This window comes from Pagrus major, chromosome 22 (assembly GCF_040436345.1).
Source record: "Pagrus major chromosome 22, Pma_NU_1.0".
In the NCBI taxonomy this organism is placed as follows: Eukaryota; Metazoa; Chordata; class Actinopteri; order Spariformes; family Sparidae; genus Pagrus; species Pagrus major.
This window is the reverse complement of record NC_133236.1, coordinates 19,990,002-20,009,939: the sequence shown is the minus strand read 5'-3', so window position 1 is coordinate 20,009,939 and position 19,938 is coordinate 19,990,002. Positions and strand designations below refer to the sequence as shown.

General features: G+C 39.7%; 2 protein-coding genes across 2 annotated transcripts in view; one reads left to right on the top strand and one right to left on the bottom strand.

Annotated features, from left to right (window-relative positions):
* Positions 1 to 628: 628 nt before the first annotated feature.
* On the bottom strand, positions 629 to 10,530 carry ak9 (adenylate kinase 9). The gene is made up of 28 exons (XM_073493210.1): positions 10,423 to 10,530; positions 10,099 to 10,173; positions 9,794 to 9,880; positions 9,463 to 9,602; positions 9,039 to 9,361; positions 8,551 to 8,669; positions 8,022 to 8,169; positions 7,816 to 7,912; positions 7,644 to 7,729; positions 7,110 to 7,304; positions 6,433 to 6,569; positions 6,048 to 6,254; positions 5,698 to 5,961; positions 5,467 to 5,588; positions 4,783 to 5,002; positions 4,600 to 4,683; positions 4,313 to 4,513; positions 3,880 to 4,098; positions 3,520 to 3,736; positions 3,231 to 3,432; positions 2,932 to 3,078; positions 2,617 to 2,834; positions 2,102 to 2,298; positions 1,741 to 1,910; positions 1,480 to 1,578; positions 1,205 to 1,307; positions 977 to 1,091; positions 629 to 838 (listed from the first exon to the last, which is right to left on the bottom strand). The coding sequence occupies exons 1-28, from the start codon at positions 10,504 to 10,506 to the stop codon at positions 630 to 632; spliced, it is 4,485 nt and encodes a 1,494-aa protein (XP_073349311.1). The 5' UTR covers positions 10,507 to 10,530; the 3' UTR covers position 629.
* A 2,012-nt stretch (positions 10,531 to 12,542) lies between these two features.
* Positions 12,543 to 19,938, top strand: part of fig4a (FIG4 phosphoinositide 5-phosphatase a) — a 51,148-nt gene continuing 43,752 nt past the window's right edge. Inside the window, exons 1-4 of the mRNA XM_073493171.1 lie at positions 12,543 to 12,703; positions 12,858 to 12,968; positions 14,853 to 14,951; positions 16,145 to 16,268. Of these exons, the coding sequence (XP_073349272.1) occupies positions 12,701 to 12,703; positions 12,858 to 12,968; positions 14,853 to 14,951; positions 16,145 to 16,268 (337 nt within the window). The 5' untranslated portion in view covers positions 12,543 to 12,700. The remainder of the gene's footprint in view (positions 12,704 to 12,857; positions 12,969 to 14,852; positions 14,952 to 16,144; positions 16,269 to 19,938) is intronic.

Genomic DNA, 19,938 nt, shown 5'->3' with positions numbered 1-19,938 from the left:
AATAGAAGGATTTATTGTTGATAATGCATTTTTATGTACATCAGTCCTCTCAGTTGAGTAGGGCCCCTCGACAGAAACCTACAATGTCTCCCTACTGCAGACTGGATAGAAAGGCTCATAACTTTACAATATAGGGGGCCCCCACTGAAGGTGGTATGTAGTAGTGGCTTACATATTGCTCTTAAATCATTGTAGGCCATCTTTGCTTACCAGGATACATTGGACAACAATTTTTCCATGATCTATTGTGGAAAAACTGCAGCAGAGCAACTTACTGCTAACAGAGGACGATATCCACACCATCATATTCTGAATTACTTCTGCATTTACAGTTTATTTCATTATATTGACAGATTAAAGAGTGTATGGTGAGTTGTATAGAAAACCAATAGCCATTACCCTTACTTTTTCATGTAAAAGATGATGCAAGAAAGTTCTGCAGAGCTACAGAGAAGCAAGGTTAAAGTAATGACCCAAGCAAAATCGTACAGCCTTGACAGAGACTTTATTGCATGCAACTCTTGATAAAATAAACTCTTTACAGCAACATCCTTTCATATAACTTAGTTGTCACACAGTTCTCCCCACAATATAAAGTAGCAGTAGTCAAGGTTTCAAAACAGGCACAGCTAAAGGACAATGCTGGCGCCTGGCATGTCTCCCAAGGCCAGGAACCGATTCAGTTTGAACTCAAAGTCAATGGGACGTTCACTGGGAGGTCTGTAGTTAACTCTCATTGTTGAGCTCAGGTATGGAATGAGCGCACAGTTCTCTTCAAACAGGGCCAGCTTCTTTCTGTACTTTTGTCTGGTGTAGTCCGTGCTCTTGTGATTGAAAGCTGTAAAATATGAAATTAAATTCCTTAGTTGAATAAGATATTACTAAAGCGCCAGTTAGTAGATGGATAAAACAGCACTCAACGTCCATACCATCATCCTTAGGTTTAAGCAATTCATGGTATTCTTTTTTGACCTACCTTTCAGGTAGAAGGCCACATAGAGGAGTGCTGATCTTTGTATACTGACGAAGGGATACTTTGGTTTGAGACACCCAACAGCTGTCATGGCCTTGATGACTGCTACTGCCACACCCTAAAAAATACAGGTGTAACACAAAGCAGGGCAGACGTGAAAGAGTCGCTGTAGAAGGCATTACAGAATACTGTGATGATTTTCTGATGTCTTTGAGTGTGTGTGTGTGTGACCTGTTCCAGGTAGCCCAACGTTGGAAGGGAGGTGAGGGGTACAGGCTCACAAAGAGGAGGAACTTTATTGGGCAGCTTCTGGTCCCAGTACGTTTCAGGAATCCTTGACAGAATAAAACAACAACTTTCAATCGATAGACTGATACTTGTCATGGCCACATAACACTACAGTGTCTTTAGTAAAAGTGGTAGAAAGACTTGCAAATGACTGAAATGATGAAACATGACTAAGTAAAAAAAATCATTATACAATACACAAAAAGATATCTGCTCACCTCAAAAACTTGTCCTGTTTCTGCTTTGTCTCAAAAATGTAGATCTGCTCTCTGTATTCCACAGCATATTCCATCTTTCCTCGAACCAAAGCTTCATACCTACGGTTTGTTTTGGGTCTTAGAAAAATTATTCTCAAGATATGACAAAAAGACCCTAATCATGTATGTGTCAGACTTAGCTTTCTCTAATGAGTTGGAGCTTGAGGAAAACATATGCTTACAAAAAAGTGAGTAAGAGTTAGATGTGAAAGGAATGTGTACCTTTGCTTTCCATCCAGATAAGTGACCGGGCAGAAGCCCTTCATCTCAACTTGCTGTGGGAACCTGTTCTTCACCTGACTCTCAGTTAGTTTTCTTGGCAGCAGGTGGGGTTGTGGGAGAGTGTGTGGGCAGCCAGGAGTCACAAACTCATCTGGAGTGATCAGGAACCGCTGCGGTTTAGAAAGGAACAGAAACATCAGTCACAGTTACCATAATTAATTCAGCTATTATTAATGTCACTTTTATCATCTTTGTTTTTTCTTTATCCAGCACAATTTGAAATATCTGAAAAGAAGAAAATTAGCTCAATTTGGCTTGAGTGTGCAAGTATATTTTAATAATGCAGCTGCAATTTACTGACCTCTAAATGGTCTTTGCCACACATCCTGTAATAGTGTCCCCTGTACTCAGCAGTGTGAGTTAAGGCTGCAGTTGCGGAGCAGTCCACCAGGTGATGATGTAGAGCCATGCAGACTGGGCAATACTGGTCAGACTCTCCAAGTCGATACGGCAGCTCCCTGGGCGTGATGCACAGTCTGTTGATGCAGGCCGCTTTCCCTGCAGAATTAAAATGCATGGGGAGGAAGTAATACTTGTCATCTTAAGAGTGGCCTTGTTATTTCCTCACATTTTATTTGTCTTTTTAAAAATAATTTCTCTTTTTGAAAAACTTCTTTTTCCTTTTTCTGTTTGGTTTCATTCATGCAGCTGTATTTGTAAATTAAGTTTTGCAAACTGCAACAAGAAATTAAAGAGATAACATAAAAGCGATTAAATGCATCATTGTGAATTTAAATTGTCAATACATTCATGATATTTATTTTAGGTATAAAAAGCCTTGCTGAGATGATGCTTCAATAAGCATCCAGTACTTACTGTTGTTGGTCCTCTCCAGGTAGCTGTGGATATACTTCATGCTGATGCTGACCTCCTGTAGAATTCTGTTCCAGATCCACCATTTGCTCTTCAAGCCATCGAGCATAATCCAGTTCTGATATTGTTTCTGGAAGTGTTGCCTCACATGTTCCACCTCCTGCTTGTAACAGGAGTTACGAATGTGGAGGATCTCAGAGCTGTCGTGCATCAGGTGAGGCCTGCAGTCAAAGGACATTGTTTTACATTAACTTTGAAGGTTTGGGATTTTAAACTGCTTTCAGAAAAAAGATGTGCTATTGATGTATATTCTCTGACTTGTCGGGCTTCATCTTGTCCACAAGGCCTCTCTTCAGCACCTCCACTGTGTCTAGCTCCAGCTCAACAACTATCATGGGGATGATGCTCCGAGATCCCATCAGCTCTGCCTGCTTAAGTGTACTCGGAAAACCATCCAACACGTATCTGGAATGCCAAACAAGTAAATATTGTCTCAGCAAAAACACCTTCACACGGGAATAACAGCAGGTGCAGATTTCTCGACAGTCATGACCAAGAATGTCGTCATTTGGCTTTAATAACAATAAATAGATAAATTGAACACGCCCCCATCTTACCCTTGAGTGCTGCAGACCAAGCTCATGAGTGCCACCTCCAGACACTGTATGACCAGTTCATTAGGCACAACAAGACCCTTGGAGAGATGGTTTTTCATCTGGACAGCCAGGTCAGTGTGCTCCTGGGTGTTGAGCACCATGCGCATAACACTGCCAATGGACAGCCGGGCCAAGCCATATTTCTGAGCAAACATCTGTGCAACTGGAGACAAACAGCAAAGGTAGAAAAATCAAGAACCTGAATGAAAGAAAGAAAGATTGGGGGAAAGAGAGCTCTCATGAGTCTTACCAGTAGTTTTTCCAGATTTGGGCGGTCCAACAACAGCCATTTTTAAAGGCAGGGATGGGTTGGGCTTTGGTTGTCTAAGGTACTTCAAGGGGTTGAGCATAAATGTGTAACGGTTTTCCTTAGATGCAAAGAAGTAGATATACTGATGGAAGATCAGGGGATATGTGGTATTGAGAGGCCACTGCAGAGGCTGGATCAAACCTCTCTCTTTGTATTGCTGTAGAAGGGGGATGTGTGTGGATAAAACAACATGTTACGATACACTTTGTACAGGAAAAGAGATTAACATGTCAGCACAAAAGAGACAAGCTGTACTGGTATTTGTGCTTGTGATACCTCTACAACCTAAATTTTGCCAACCTTTATGGGGTCCCAGCAGCCAAAGGCACTGTGGAGTTTGTAAGAGGGGAGCAGCAGCTTATTTGCCAGGCTGTATGAGATTGGGTGGCATTTTTGGAAGAGTGACTCCCTGTTGGTCAGCAGAGGCTGGATTTTCTGAAGCATCTGATGCTGCACGATCCGGGGCTTCCGAGATGCACTGATTGACACATTGGGTATTTTTTGTTCACTCAACAGCTCCTGATGATAAAACAAAGCAGAATATATTTGTCGAAAAGTACAATATGTGAACATATATTCAGCAGACCACATGAAGTCACATTAGGTTTACCCTGAATGTTGTGTCTCTGTAAAAGTCAAATGATGTGTTCTTGGAATCAGATTATAAAATGTTTGTATGTCTGTAAGTATCTGTGCCTTCCCAGTTAATGTCCTTCGTTTTTTGTCTTTGTACCATCACAGGAGCAAGGTTGTTTTCATCCGTCATGAAACGGTCTTCTATCTCCGCCTCAAGCCTCTCAGATGCTGCCTCCTCAGTCTCTTCATTCTCCATGTCTTCGTTATCCTCTTCTAAAGGAAACTCATCCTCCAGCATGGCCTGTATCTCATCCTCAATATTGTCTGCAGCTTCATCCTCTTCATCATCTTCCTCATCCTGTTGATACATGAACCAATATGTTAGGGGATTGGAGATAGGAAGGGTGTGGTCAGCAGTGATGAAGAGGGGATGATAGTGTTTGCGATGTGTTTGCTTACCCTGGATTTGGCTGCCTTCATGCCTTGCTCTGCCATCAGTTCAGCTCTTCTCCTGGCAATGTTCTCCTCCTATACCAAAAAGATAGCTATAATTGTGACCGATGCTCACGCCAGCTTGATAATAAAAGTTAGTAGGGGAATCATTCTACCATGTTGTCACTTGCTTACCCGGTTCTTCTGACGTAGATCATGAAGGAGGTGCAGCTGTGTTTCGTGCTGGTTCCGCCGCTCACGCCATTTCTCCAGGTATGTCGGCAACAAGCGCTTCTGAACATCCGAGGCTTCCACCGCCATGATTACCACAAGATCGGGGAAAAGGTGCTGCTGCAACATGTACTGCACCTCCTGGGGACTGTGAGGGAAGCCCTCCAGAATAAAACCTGTAGACCTGCAAGGTGGAGTATGTTCAGGTCAACTCAAATACTTTTGTTTGTCAGGTGTACAAAAATACATTACATAAAGACACACATCTTTTACTTTTGGGAAAATTGCCTATTTGCTTTCTTGCTGAGATTGATAACTCTCATGTTTGTATGGTAAAGATGAAGCCACCACCAGCAGTCAGCTAACTTAGCTTGGCACAAAGCCTTTTTACACTTCAGTTTTTGTGCAGATTAGACAAACAGTTTTAGTGGTTACAAATCTTTATGCTAAGCTAAGTTAGCTTACCATAAAGCATGCAGCTTCATATGAGTTTACAGATATGTGAGTGGTATCCGCCTTCTAATCAAACTGCCAGCAAGACAGCAAATAATAACCCAAAATGGCAAACTTAACTCCTTTAAGGAGGGCAGAAGGAGGGGCAGGAAGTGTGTGTTCTGTGTGTGTGTGTGTGTGTGTGTGTACAACTACATGTATGGTTCCTCTTTCCAGAATGGTCTGATAACCATATTCAGTATATGAAGACTCAGTGGCTCTCCATCAGACAGGTAAGCTTTGATGTCGTTTTCCTCATCAGTCAGTACCACTTCTTGCTGTAAACACACAAATAATCATTCACTGTCAGAAAATGTCATAATTCACCATATTTTTAGGCAACATAATACTGGAAATCCTGCCACAGAGAAAATTCATTGAATTAACCTCCATGTCATTCATGCTGGCATCCATCCCCTCGTCCTCTCCCCTAGCTTCCTTTATCAGGGCCGCCAAGTTGTCAGGAGACTCCTCTGCAGAATCTGCCTCATCAGCATAAGGTATCCTCCTCTTCGTCTTGGCCATGATGAGCATTTGGAGCTGCTCCCTGAACTGAATATGGAAGATTCCAAGCTGCTTGGCGAGCCACTCACCATTCGTGGTCTTGCCTGACCCTCGGGGGCCAAGCAAAAACATCCGCAGGGCAGGAGGCTTGTAGAGGAGAGGATAAGAAACTTGTTAGGGATTTATTTCTTCTTCCTATGACTTTTTTTTTTTCTTCTCACGTCAGCTTGTACCTTGAGAGGCCCAGTCTGTGCGACAAACTGTGCAGGGTTTTGAAGGAAGGAGTCCCTGGCTTCTAGGCTTGAAAAGTAGAAGATCTTCTTACGGTACTTGGCTGCAATTTCATCCTTACAAGGCCACAGGACGTTGTGGTTTTTTAAGGCCACAGGGCAGAAATGACGGGTATCACCTAATAATCTCTTGGCTGCTGTGTCCCCCTGCTTTTATTGAGATGAAGAAGATGCTGTTAAAGGTTGTTATGTCATTTATTGTCAAATGAGCAGTAAAACAGGTCTGTATCTTTGATTTCTTCAGATACAATAGGATCATAAATCTGTAGTTTATAAAGACAAAAAGTCACTGCGGCGGCAAAGTTAAAAGACTTCTTTGTTTACTGACTTCATCCTCCTCCTCTGCTGCGTCATTGTCACTACTGCCTTCCTCAGCTCTGTCCAGCTCAGCTAAGGCCTCCATATCCTCTGCCTCATCATCCAGGTCGACCGCTGACATCTCCCAAGAGACATACTGAAAGGGTTCTAAGGATCATGCAAGTGAGTCAGATTAAATTAGGAGTTTTTTTTTTCTTACATTATTACAAAAATCATTCAAATCATCACTCTAAAAATCTTTGTTTTAAGAAAATCGTAGTTTTGGGTTATTAACATAAAATGAATTGAATGAAATGATTTAAAATAAAAAATGCCTTAAACAAGAGTTGAACTGATGTTTTTCCTTGCAGAGTTCCTCTACTTTGATGTAATTTCTTGTGATTATTAATTTGATAATTAAATAGTAATTATTTTATTCAAGAAAAGCCACAGAAAACTAATGAATGCAATTGTTAGTGTACCAGATGTTATAGAAATATTTGTGTCAGTACATCTTGCTTAAGATGAAACAATAAAATCACCATAAACCCTTTAAAATATGCTTAAGTAATATGTATGTTATAAACTTACATGAAACCTGACTGTCGATTCTGACTAATGAAAAGACATTAGGGTGTAACCACACTTGTGGTGTAACAAAAAACTATGTTTATACTATATATCATAGTTTTATAGGGTTACACTCACTCTGCAAATGAAGGATCATCTCTTGAAGCAGGTCCTCAGGGCTTTTACTGCCAATCTCCAGTACTGAGTGGGCGACAGGTAGAGCGGGCTGCATTTGCTCCCATTCGAACACAAACTGTTGCAGTTGCTGTTTATAGTCATTCATCTCCGGGCCGTCTGGATAACCCAACTCCCAATGATCAGGTGTTACCACAACTTGAGCAACACAGAGGGTAGAAGAAGATAGAGTGTTAGGACAGAGGGAAAGTGTTTTGTAAATCCAATGCTGCTTTGAAAGCTCTTACATACTGCACTTAAATACTGAATTTGCTTCTTGATGACAAAGGGGATATTTCCCATCTTGTTCATGTAATGAAAATAACTCACCTTCCTTTTTGATTACGTCAGGATATGCAGAACTGGTGGTGTTAGATTGTTCAGCATTTTCTACAAAGGACAACAATGAATGCTTTTAAAACAATGCAGGTCAAGTTCTTCTGGATCCGGGTAGCTTTAGTGAATTAAGGCTGACTTAGGTGGACATGCAGACTGTACCTTCAGTTTCTTCGACAACTGTCTCTAGATTTGTTTGCATATCTGCAGGTGGGGCCTCCACCTCTGATTCTTGCTCCCTCTGGTTTCTAAAATTGAGAGCACAACAACAAAAGCTACAGAAATAATCCATTCCAGATATAACTCAAAAAATCATAACTGCACCTGCACTCACAAGGCCTGTTTCTCCTTCTCAGATAGATCCTCTTGCAACCTCATGATTACTGCTTTGTCCACGCTCTCCTTGTTCATCTCATACAATCTCTTCAAAACTGTTCAACACATTGAAATAATACATGAAAACTGACAACTAGTATACACTGAAGTCTATATTCTTAAATAAAACAACTCGTTGTGATGCATTGTTTCTGTGTCTCGTACCCTGATTTCCATCACTGTCTCTGAGACAGAATAGGATGTCTGGCATTTTTCGAGCTTGCTGTAAGGCATCGATTTGGGAGGAGTTCTTGGGAAAGTTATCAAGCACCCAGCCAGTCCTGACATCTGCATCAGTGTCAGCCTCTTCCATCTGTAACATCAGAATTACTAGCAACACCGTGGCAAAATGTTTATAGATGTCCTATAAACCTATAAATTATAAACCTCCATCTTCAGTTAATGCTTAAGTAAACTTAAGGCAATGCATTAATTGAGTTAAACTTGACATCTTGTTTACTGGATATGAGAAATGTCAAATGGCAACATTTTTGTTAAATACAGTCAGTGGTTTCTTACAAGTACATTCAATAGATTAAAATAATTTTCTTAGAACAGTCAAAAAAAAAAAAAAGAGGATAGTTAGGTATGCCGAATAGTAGTGCTGTATTTGTGTATGTGCAAATATGCTGATCATTTAGGACCAAACAGCCGGTGTAAATGCAGCTGCCATGTTTCAGATCTTTTGACATACCTCTTTTATGCGCGTCTCCAGTACCTCAGCATACAGGCTGAAGGGGGATGTGCTCATATTTTTGGCTTCTTCCAACGCAGTGAGCACCATTGCTTGTACCTCTGGATGATCCTCTGTCACTGAGAACAGCAGAAAACATTTGCACACACAGAGTGCCATATAATCTCTGACACTGAAGTTCAAAACTCTGGGACACAACATAGCATGACCAGACTAACATTTGTGATATGTACAGTATACTGTATGTGAAAGGGATCAATATATCTGTGTCTGTGCCTGAGAGACCAAAAATGTAAAGAAGATATTTTAACATCTTACCTTCTACAGAACTTGTTTCATCTGATGAAATAAAATATCAGAACATTTATTCTGCGTATGACAGTAAGTCACACGTTCCAAAAATACAAAACATGCTTTAAACTACATGGCATTTTGAAGGCCTTATGTGCAATGGCACACTGCGATAGTAAAAATAGTAAAAAACTTGCCTGAGTTCTGTCCTCCATCCTGCTCCATCTTTATCTTGATTTTCTCTATAGCGACTTGTGTTGTCTCCTCTTTGACTTTGTCAAGCCTCTCCTGTTCAACCTTGGCCAGAACTGGCTGAACCAAAACCTCCATATCAAGAACCAATGCGTTATAGTGCTGGGCTAGAAGCTGACATAAAGTGCTCGTCCCTGCCTGCGGAGGTCCAATGATGGCAACTCTGCAAGGAGGACTGGGCATTGGAGGAAGTAAGTACTGTCGTGGGTTTGTGATGAACTTCTGGTAGGCCTCCTCAGATGAGAGGATGTACAGTTTGTCCTGGAAGCTGCACAGGTATTTAAAAAAGGGTTGCTATTTTCATCCAGTTTCCCTTGAAGCTATTAAAGAGATTTTTCATGTAGCCATAGTCTACAGAAGATCACTCACCCCACACATAATTCAGGCTTCCCAGGAATGACCTTGCCTTCCTTCAGAGCAACAGGACAAGTTTGGCCCCAGCGGCTCCTTCTCCATCTAAAGCCAGGGGCCACCGTCCTGGAGGAGGACATAACTCTCAGCAGGTCCTCCTGGAAAAAAGATGGACCCAGGATTAAACTGCTTATGGTTAAATCAGGAATGGATTCAGTGGCATCCCTTGTTTAAGGCTCATATCAAGGTTGTTTGAAATACTGGTGTTTTCTACGCATTCATATTACTGATTGTGTTTCAAAATAAAATATGAATATGATAATTAATGGCAGACCCTGGCAATTTCCGCTGGAGATTCTTCATCATCAGGCTGGTGAAGGAGAACCGGAATGGAGGCGCGCTTAATTGCCATGGATCCAAGATGGGACATTACAGTCTCGAGACAAAATAGTCAACAAACTAAAGTCAATCCACAGGTAATTGAACACGCACATTTTGGCTAAAAAAATGCTGCTGTCTCTAGGTGAAAATTTACAATAGTGACAAAAAAACAATTCAACAACCTAATGATATAACATGACGATGCATTTATTTGTTAATCATATTGTTTTTAAAAACTGTAGCATGTATTTTATTTATCCCTCGTGTCTTTACCGAGTGCAGCTCTTCAGGTGTGTTGTTTCCATCCAGCTCCAGCAGGTAGAGGAGGTTATGGTCTGTCATGTAGTCCTGATAAAATATCAATTAACTTACAAATGAATGGCTTTAAAAAAAAATAATCAGAGCAATCAAACCTATTTAAATGTATTATGTGGCTGCAAATAATTCAAAGACAAAGATTGTAATTTATATTGTGTAAGAAATAGATACACTTCATTATAGATGATTAACCTAATTTATAAGCTCTATCAAGTGTGTTTGTTACACTTCCTAATTAATGTGCAAGTCATTCAGAATTTTAAGCTCTGAGTAACTCACCTCTAGTGGTCTGAGCATGGTATCTTTGTACATGGTGATTCTAAGAAAAGCATTTCTGGCTAAATTCTCTGGAGTCCGCACCATCTGGAATGTAATATCCTGTTGCAGCTCCTCTTCCACAGCCTGCAAGCAAAATAACTAATTAGTGTAACAGAAAATCTTGGCTTGACAACTTTCTTGTTTAAGGTTTAAAATTTAAGGTTGTGATAAAAAATTAATTAACATAATGAGATGGAGGAATGTAATAAATTATGATAACCCTCTACTAATCATTCAAATACAATCAAAATCAAATTACTCTTACACCAATGACAGCAAGAGGTGTTTTCCTTGAGCCATACCTGATCCTCTTCATCATCTACTTCCTCATCCTTGTTCTCCTTCTTCTTGTAAAACACCTCCTCACGCTGCCACTCATTCCTGCTGTACAGCTGCCCTGTCTCTGGGTGCTGCTTCAGACCTGACAGCCTATTCACCAGATCATTGTCTGCACACTGTACCAGAAGATAGGAGTGTTAAGTTCGTCATCAAACCAATCTGTTGATGTTCAAATCTTTATCAATATATGACCTTTCAAAATACAAATGTTTAAATGGTCCATTTAAAAACAACTTAAAATTCAATTGCTGCTTAATGCAATACACAAGTGTAAATAGAGGACGTGTTGGTAAACCTTGATGTTGATGATGAAATCGGGTGTTAGTTTGAGGTTTTTGATCAGCTCAATCTGCTCATGAATCTTCAGACACTCTTCTGATAGGAACGGCAGGCAGCTCAGTACATATCCTGTATTATAACACATGTTTTATCAAGTACAAGCAGTAGCAAAGCTTTCACAGTGGTGTTGTTAATGACAGCACATGATCACTTAGCTGAACCTGATCAAATTTGAGCTACACAATTTACCATAATGCTCCACATCTAGTGAGTTAAGCCTGTCAAGAATCAGCTGGAGCACCTTGTCTTCTGGTATACTTCTCCCCTCAGATAAGATATTCAAGAGCTGAAATGGTCAGAGAACAGTATACAGTATATATGGAAAACACATGATATGTAAAGGGGACAGTTAACCTTTCTGTCCTATGACACAGATTTGATACTCACCTCTTCGCCTTGCTTTGTTTTATTTTTAATATGTGTGCTGAGAAGATCTGTATCTGAAATATTACAAAAGCTGCATGAGAAACATCTGAATGAGTTTGGACAATGACCAGAAATACAGCACTCGTACTTGCACTTACCATCAACTAAGATACACTTCCACGATTGTGCAATTTTTTTGGCCAAGGTGGATTTGCCAACACCCTGCCACAAAGAATAACACAAAACTGACATGGAGTCACTGGGTCATATGACATGAAATGCATTTGGGGGGCGAAAATGCCAGTGTCAAGAAATTACCGGTCTTCCAACTATGATGAAGCAGGTGGGTTTGGCAAGAAGAGTCTCTCTCTCAGCTTCATCCTCTATAAGGTTGTCCACTAAACGGTCTGTTTGAGGGAGAATGAACAGAAGAACTTCGCTATCAAAGTTCAAGTTTCCTGTAGCATATGTGACAACCGAGCGTACCTTAAGTTAACGTTAATTTACCAGCATTTCAAATATAAAAGTTTATTAGTCATAGGTGAAGGCTGTTATATTTTACCAAAAGTTTACTTACCGTTGCTTTGGGGCATTGTTTCATCCATTTTTACCCGTTTAAACTTTTTATCATCGTCTGTTTACTAGCATTAGCTACGTTACGTAGCTAGCCTAACCATACGCTCGCCACTAACCACAGTTACTATAGCAACTAACAAACTAAGGGGAGACGGTTTGGATTTCCACACTTTAGCTAGTTACGCCACACTAATGAGCTACTTTATGGACTCAAGGAAGTTTAAAATGTGTATTTAGTCTAATTTATTTATTTATTTACAGTTATAAACACTTGTAGTCGCTACTGTGCGAGTAAAAAGAGATAAATACAAAGATGCGCACTCAATGCGTCTATTATGAATCGCATTGTCAATCCTTCGGGCTTTTTGACCCTGCGAGGCACCGTACCAGTTGACAGGCGTTCGCCCAGTCGGTCATGACAGTCACCTGACTTAAACAAATTCATGTAGCATTCTGTTTGTTATGTGCTAGCCGTAAGTACTTGGGCAGGGTACACACGGACATGTTTAATATATCAACAACGTCTAAAGAATAAGTTGTTTTGACCGCCAAGGGAGATGTTTAAAATCATCCCTGGCTGGAGATGAGTTGTGGCTAACGCAGCTAGCTAGCTAAATCAATGGTGAGTAACGTTACTTAACTGTGGCAAGGGAATGCTGAGAGACACAACACTGTGCACACACAGTGACTACAAGTATCAAGGTTAACTACATATGTCTTTTGACCTGTATGGTGTGAAGCGATGGATTACATATTGTCTGTCGTACCCTTTGCAGCTGTTGTCTCATCTGGATTGTGACTGTTTGGAGAACACAGGGCTAAAAATGCCTCAGTCTGCGGGTATCATCAGTGGGATCCAGAGGATGGTTCTGTATGAAACCAGAGCCGTAAGTCTGTCAACATCTTTATGCTGTTATTATCACTGTTTCACCAAAACCTCTGACCAGTCTGTTTATAGGTTACACCTGCAAGTAGCCATCAAAATGTCTTTAAAACATCACACCTACATGTAAAAGCTGCTTTTATGCTCTCCTGGTGCCTTCTGGGAAACATTAGTACATACTATACAGGCATAGTTGTAATGGTAAGAACAGCATGGGAACAAAACATCTTATTCTTTATACGTTTATCAGCAAAGGGAAGTTAACTGAGCACGCCTGTTCTTTATCTTCAACAAGCTGCTTTATATCCATACGCCCACACACTTGGAGCCATGTAGCCCAGTCTGTGCCTCTAAAGTAATGATGACACATGAATGGCACATTTTCTCAGGTAGTCTGGGTGTTTAAATCGCTGACATTCACAGGTCAAGACCCTCTAACGGCCAAAATCCATCGCTTGTTTTGAGTTGCTATCACTCCTGGTGAAATGCGGACTCTAGCGATGGATTTCCTACTTGTATGGATGTAAGAAAGCCATACTTAACATTCACAAAGTTCACAGACACAAACATGAAGGTGGAGAATGATGTAGAACTCCTGTAGGAGTGTGTTTTCTGGTCAGCAAACACTAGATGGCAGCAAAAGAGAGTTGGTGATGAAGGTATACTCCAGTCTGCTGACTACCAACTCATAGGCATTTGCATCACAATTGTCTAAACAGTCAAAATAATTATATTTAGCTATAAAAACTTACTGTAATTACAAGTTTAGTTCTAATTCTAATAAGTATAAATGTGCACATGTGGTAAGGCAGGAGTGTTTTTTGTCATAATCTCTTATTGAACCTCTGCCCAGTGGATAAACTGGCTAACTATTGTGGACAAAAGGACTCTGTTGGATACTTGGACATGTGGAACAGGACAAAATGGCCCTAATGGTTGCAAACTGTACTGATACATGATGTTCCAATTTAACAGTGTTTAGTGGGCAGAAAATCTTAAGCCATCTCACAACCCAGTGTGAGAAAAATAATGACTTGAAGAGAAAAAGTAATAGAGGGAACATATGAGAATGATAAAAAAAAAAAAAATTAAATAACATGCCTGTTTAGTACAGAACCTAACAAGTCATCATGATTTTAATAGTGTTTTCAATGAAAATGAAAATTGTGACATAAAAATCATCAGCCCTACTAATTGTAAATCATATGACAATAGTAATATCTGTCAAAATAATTGCAGTATTATTTTTCTACCAAATCGTGCAGGCTACATCAAATACATAACAAGTGTATATTAACAAAAAACAACAAAGTTTAGTGATTAGAACATTAAATATCTTGTCTTTGTGCTGTATTCAATTGAATATAGGTCAAAAAGGATACACAAATCATTGCATTCTTTTTTTTCTATACATTTTACACAGTGTCCCAACTCTTTTGGAGTCAGGGATGGATGTGATAAAACATGTGCTTTGCCCACTTGTACTCTGGATTGTAGCTTCTCTAAATCCAGTGTATATTCTCATATACGATTATACCAAACATATCAGCCTTTTGTCTGTAATTTCACAATCTTCTGATGCATCCATTTTTACCTGGGTGGCTTATTGTGGAGAAAAAATGTTGCAGGAAAAAAATCCTAAAGAGACTTGAACAATGGGACAGTGCTGTAGAAAGCTGGCTTGTAATAACATGGACTGTCTGTGTCTTTTGAAATTTGAAAACATGTCTTCTCTAAGACAAATTATCCCACTGTGTACTCTCTGAATCTGACTGAATCATGTTTTCGACGAGAAAAATTCTTGCGCTGAGAACAAGTATCCAGAGACTGTTATGTAATCACACATGAAACAGTGTGTTCATCCTTTTGCATGCATGTTTCTTCCCAGAGGTACTTTTTGGTGGGGACCAATCAGGCGCAGACCAAACACCGAGTGCTGAAGATTGACCGCACAGAACCCAAAGACCTGGTCATAATTGACGATAAGGTAAGTGGCAGAGCTCCCACCAGAGTTAGTACAGTGCTAATGTATATGCTTATGTAATACTGTACAGCACGCTTGGGGTAAAATTGTACAATCACTCAGCCTGTCCCAAGTGTATTGTGGATGACAGCTTAGCTGATGAGTGCTGAGCATACCTCCTTTTCTTCTCCACTGTTCATTACCAGGATCTATGAGCTGGGAGTTGATTTGTTTGTTCATGTTGTGGGTGATTATGACTGTGATGTGTTTGTTATTATAAGGCATCCATGACTAAATATCCATCACCCCACGCTCTCATTCCTGCAGATATTATACCGACCTCAGGAAACCCTGTTTGTTTTTCCATTTGACTGGCATAGTAGCGTATGTTATAAACACAGTGTGGATGCTTGAAAGTGTGATGAAGAAACGGAGGTGAGCAGCTTTAAAGCTGATGATGCAGAATCATCTTTCACTTTCTCTTAGTTCATATATAAGGAAAGCTGGCAAAGCACATAGTGAAGTATAAGGCTGCAGAGAACCTCTTCATATTTCTGAGATGGATAAAGATCATAGCATGAGCTGAAGGGCATAGAAATGTTTTATTAGGGTTAGTCTCCTGTAAATCTCTTTGACTTACTGCATTTTGCAGAAGAATGAATTTAATTAATAGAAGAAATTCATACACAAATACTGCGGCATAATGTATATAGCACACGACTGAAGTGAAATCTATGATATGCATTGAGATGGTTCCTTTGCAAATAAAATGCATGCAAAGGTTGTTCTGATTAAAACGAAATATTCACTGTTTATTCATTACAATATTGCAGAAAGAATTTGGATAGCAGCTAATCTATTTGTGTATTAATTGCCCCAGTGAGAGTCAATCTAAGCACTTTTGTCGAAAATTTTAAGCCATTGATTAAACAAAGCCTGCTAGTCATTAACTCATTATTGCGCAGAAAATAATTGTATTGTGCAAGTCTCACTGGCTCTGAATTAAGTTATTCGTCGAAATCTTACCCATAAGGAGCAGCTTTTCTTCTGAAAAAGAAATACATCATGCCCTGTTTTCTCCTGTTGTTGTACAACATGGAAACTGCACATAAACAAGGAAGCAGAAAGTGCTTACAGCTTTATTCATGTGTTTGTGTATGCGTGTGTGTCTATGTGTATGTATGTATGTGTGTGTGTGTGTGTGTGTGAATTTGTAGCATGTGTACAGTCAGCAAGAGGTTCGGGAGTTGCTGGGCCGCCTGGACCTGGGCAACCGCACCAAGATTGGCCAAAAGGGCTCCTCAGGTCTGTCCAGGGCTGTGTCCGCCTTTGGCATTGTGGGTGAGTACAGCCCCTTCACTTTATTCCTTACTGGCGTAGCAGCAACCATTTGGGCACAGTGATGACAACATGTGCTTCATCTCCAAAGCATCAATTCTATGTCTTGGGAGACTGACCTGGTTTTTGCATATTAAGTGCTGCAGATGGAAAAACATTCAATAAAAGGAACACCTGTCAGTATAATGTAATTCAGTACAATAAAGCCCTACTACCACTACTACCACCTTTTGTGAAGCTTATAACATTCAATGTTCAGGTTTCAAATAATGATGAGTGGTGTATTCAGAAGCAGCAAGAAGCTTTTTCACATTTTTATTACTTTCTCTTTCCTTTTGTAGAAAATCAGGTTAAAAGAAGCTTTAACAATCTTGCTTTTTTTTTTTAACACGTCTATTAATGTCAAAAAACAAGGCAAGAAATGTAATTAAAAACTGTTTATATGTTACAACATTAGTTTCTGTGAAACGTAACGCATCATTCTTGAGTCATTTTGGATGGGAAGAACAGCTCATCCCCTCTTCGTCTGTGCTTTGGATTTTGCCCGACAGACCTAATCACAACTCAGCGCTAAGCTTTTAATAGTTTTCTGTTATTGGTCTTTGTTAACCCAAGACATGACACACTCTTGCTCTGATTTTCTCATGTCCACTCTTTCTGTCTGTCTGCTCCATATAAAAGCCGAGATTTGTTACGTGAGAAGTTTGTGTAACTGATAACAGTATGTCCTTGGCTTGTACCCCAGTAGCTCTGTGTAAAGTAATTGGTCTTACAGAGCTGTGGATTCACGAAAGCACTGCATAGCCAGTTGTCAAGTCCTGACCCACATTTCATGTTATACCAATTGCAATACACACAGCATGATGACCTACTCTGGTGATCTGATCTGGACCCGACCTTACTGATCCTTGGTCAATTCCCCTGAATGTCTCTTTCTGTACTCAGGATGATCGTATGTAATATGTCTTTGTCAGGAATGTACATTTTTGAGAAAATAAGTGCAAACACTTTGTGCTTGATTTTGAGGGACAAAGTTAAAATCTGCATACATGTGACAGTGATCAATAGGCACTATCTAATCAAGCATATTTCATCAATGAATTGACAAAACTTTCCTAATTTAATTAACATATTTCTACATAGTTCCCGTCAAGATTTAGCAATTGCAAGAAAGCCATTTTCCTAATTTCTTGGTGAAATAAATAAATGTTAAATGTTATAAATGTTTATTTCCAACCATCATGTCCCAGTTTTACCAGCAGGACCAAACCAGACTAAATAAACACTGAAACATAAATAACAAACAACAACCATGCTAGCAGCTCTGTGATGCTGCACTTTGGCACAGTGATGTGTTGAGCTAAATGCTTAATTTTTAATGAAACCATGAAAATCCATCCAGTCGTCGTTGAGATATTTCAGTTTTGACCAAAGTGGTGGACCAACTTACTGACCGGCTGACTGACATTGCCATCTACTGAGCCACCCGCCATTTGCTTTGAGCTGTAAGAGTTTCCATTTCCGGCAAAGAAATGCTAGCAGTTGTCAACTAAAACTAGTAAGGCCTTTTTAGGATGTAATAATAACACATCTGAGATAATTCAGCATCTTTGTTGAAGCTGGCTCGGACACGGACAGAGTGTGGCTTGGACGTTGTTTTTTTTTTTTGCACTGTGCCCTATTGCCACCTTTTGCAGACAAGCCGCTGTTCGTCAAAGTCACTGTGTTACATGGAATAAAAGAGTGATCCAGCCAAGTCCTGAGAGTCCATTCGCTTGGCACATTTCTTGTTACTGTATACAGTGAGTGCCATTATTATGAGTATGTTTTTATTCACCTTCTTCTCCCAGTTTTGTCAGTCTGACCCATCGCTGGCAGGAAGAAACACAGTGAACTGCATAGGAATTGTCAGTCAGCAATGCCAAAAGTGAAAGAATATTAAGAGGGGTGTGGAAGTATAACTTTCTCTTACACAATGTTGTAACTCAGAAGCTTAGTTGGTAGTCATTGTGCAGTGAAAAATACCTCATATCTGCAAATTTGGATATCTGTATCCAGTATCAGAGTAGCAGTTATGATAGTTATAGTATGGTATTTTGTGAATCAAAATAATTTCTTTTTCTTAATTTAAACAAACATGAAAACAGAAGTGTTAAAACGTATATATTATATAATCTCTGTATACAATATAGGCAAAGCTATGCAATAAAGTACAAAACCAGGATCAAAACCCAAAGTATGACCACATAGAACAGCCTGCTGACCTTCTCAGTCAGTGATAATTATTCAGATAGGAATGGAAAAATGTTAAACAACAGTCTCAAACTTAAAACTGTATGTCAGCAATTTAGTATTTAGACAGACAAGGTTAAAAAAGGGGTTAAAACAGATGTAGCTGAGGCTGAGATATCCTGTCTCTACCACCCATTAAATATAATGTGAACGTGGCATTAGATCCTCCCTCTCTGGTAAACACCCACAGCTTTCAAACTCAATGCCCCCAGTTTGTAACGTAGCCTGTCTGATAAACATGCAACCCATTCTCATCAAGTACAGACCTAATGGTGCAGACGCTTGTCACACTCCACGGTTTCTGATACAGTTTGGCTCTGTTTAGGAAAAGCTCACCCCAACCCACTCTATGTGAACTTTGTTGCTCTGTATACTATGTTTATGGGTTAATAATGGAGTAAGCAATTGTTCTGAGTGAATATTGCCGTGGAGTTATCAGAAAGCCCGGTGCATCTCATATAGACACTTAAGGTTACCTTATGCGTCGCACTTACACCCAAAAATCTGTCAAGTGGGACTAAACATTTTCATTGGTCACCCTGGGGGACCTGATATTCAGCAGGTTAGATTTAACTTATTTGTGCTGTAATTTAAATGAAGAAAATGAAGTGTGGCGCACCAGTGCAACCAGTGTAAAAAGTTACTCCGGTGCCTTAACTTATACAAGAATTTTCACAGGCTGATTAGTACTCACTGTCACTGGAAATTTACTTTAATTTCCACCTTTACTAACCACCACTTGTTGCAGTAGAGCATATTCAGTCTCTTAGACATATAAACTACAAATTATATTGTTCCAACAATTAAAGAAAGTAGGTTGATCAAATTGTGCAAACACAGAGACTGAAATATTTAATTCATTGCATCGACACTGAGCTAATCAAGCATATTTATTTGTATATGTAAGTGGTTGTTTATGTAATCATGGATTTGCATCAAAGGGTCTGCACCTGCATTTGTGGCATTCTCTTCATATGAGACATGAAACTAATCAGCCTCACTAGTCAGCTTACATCACAACTGTGATCCTAAATAGTCCAAATGTCCGTGTACTTCTTATTCAGTTCCAAAATTGCGTCCGCGAAACACAATTCATCTGTCAACAGATTAGTTTTAGGTGTGACATATTGCAGGCAACTATGACTAATAATATTTAGGCTGTTCTATTCTGTGTTGAATGTCACAATGAAAAAATAGCTCACCCAAAGCTGAAAGCGAATCACCGACTATGCTTTCTGGGTCAGATTTTAATTATGTAAGACTAAATGGATTGGATTGTGTATAGGTGATATTGCAAAGTATGACACACAAACACTCACAAATGATCCACCTCTGCAAATGGAGTTGTTCACTCGTTCCTATTGTCAAAATCGTGGCTGAT

Coding starts and splice junctions, on each gene's coding strand:
- ak9 (XM_073493210.1), bottom strand. CDS start 10,506: ATGGTGCGGACTCCAGAGAATTTAGCCAGAAATGCTTTTCTTAGAATC. Junction 3,737..3,879: donor GCTGCTGGGACCCCATAAAG/GTTGGCAAAATT, acceptor CCCCTTCTACAG/CAATACAAAGAGAGAGGTTT. Junction 2,835..2,931: donor GACAAGATGAAGCCCGACAA/GTCAGAGAATAT, acceptor CTTTGACTGCAG/GCCTCACCTGATGCACGACA.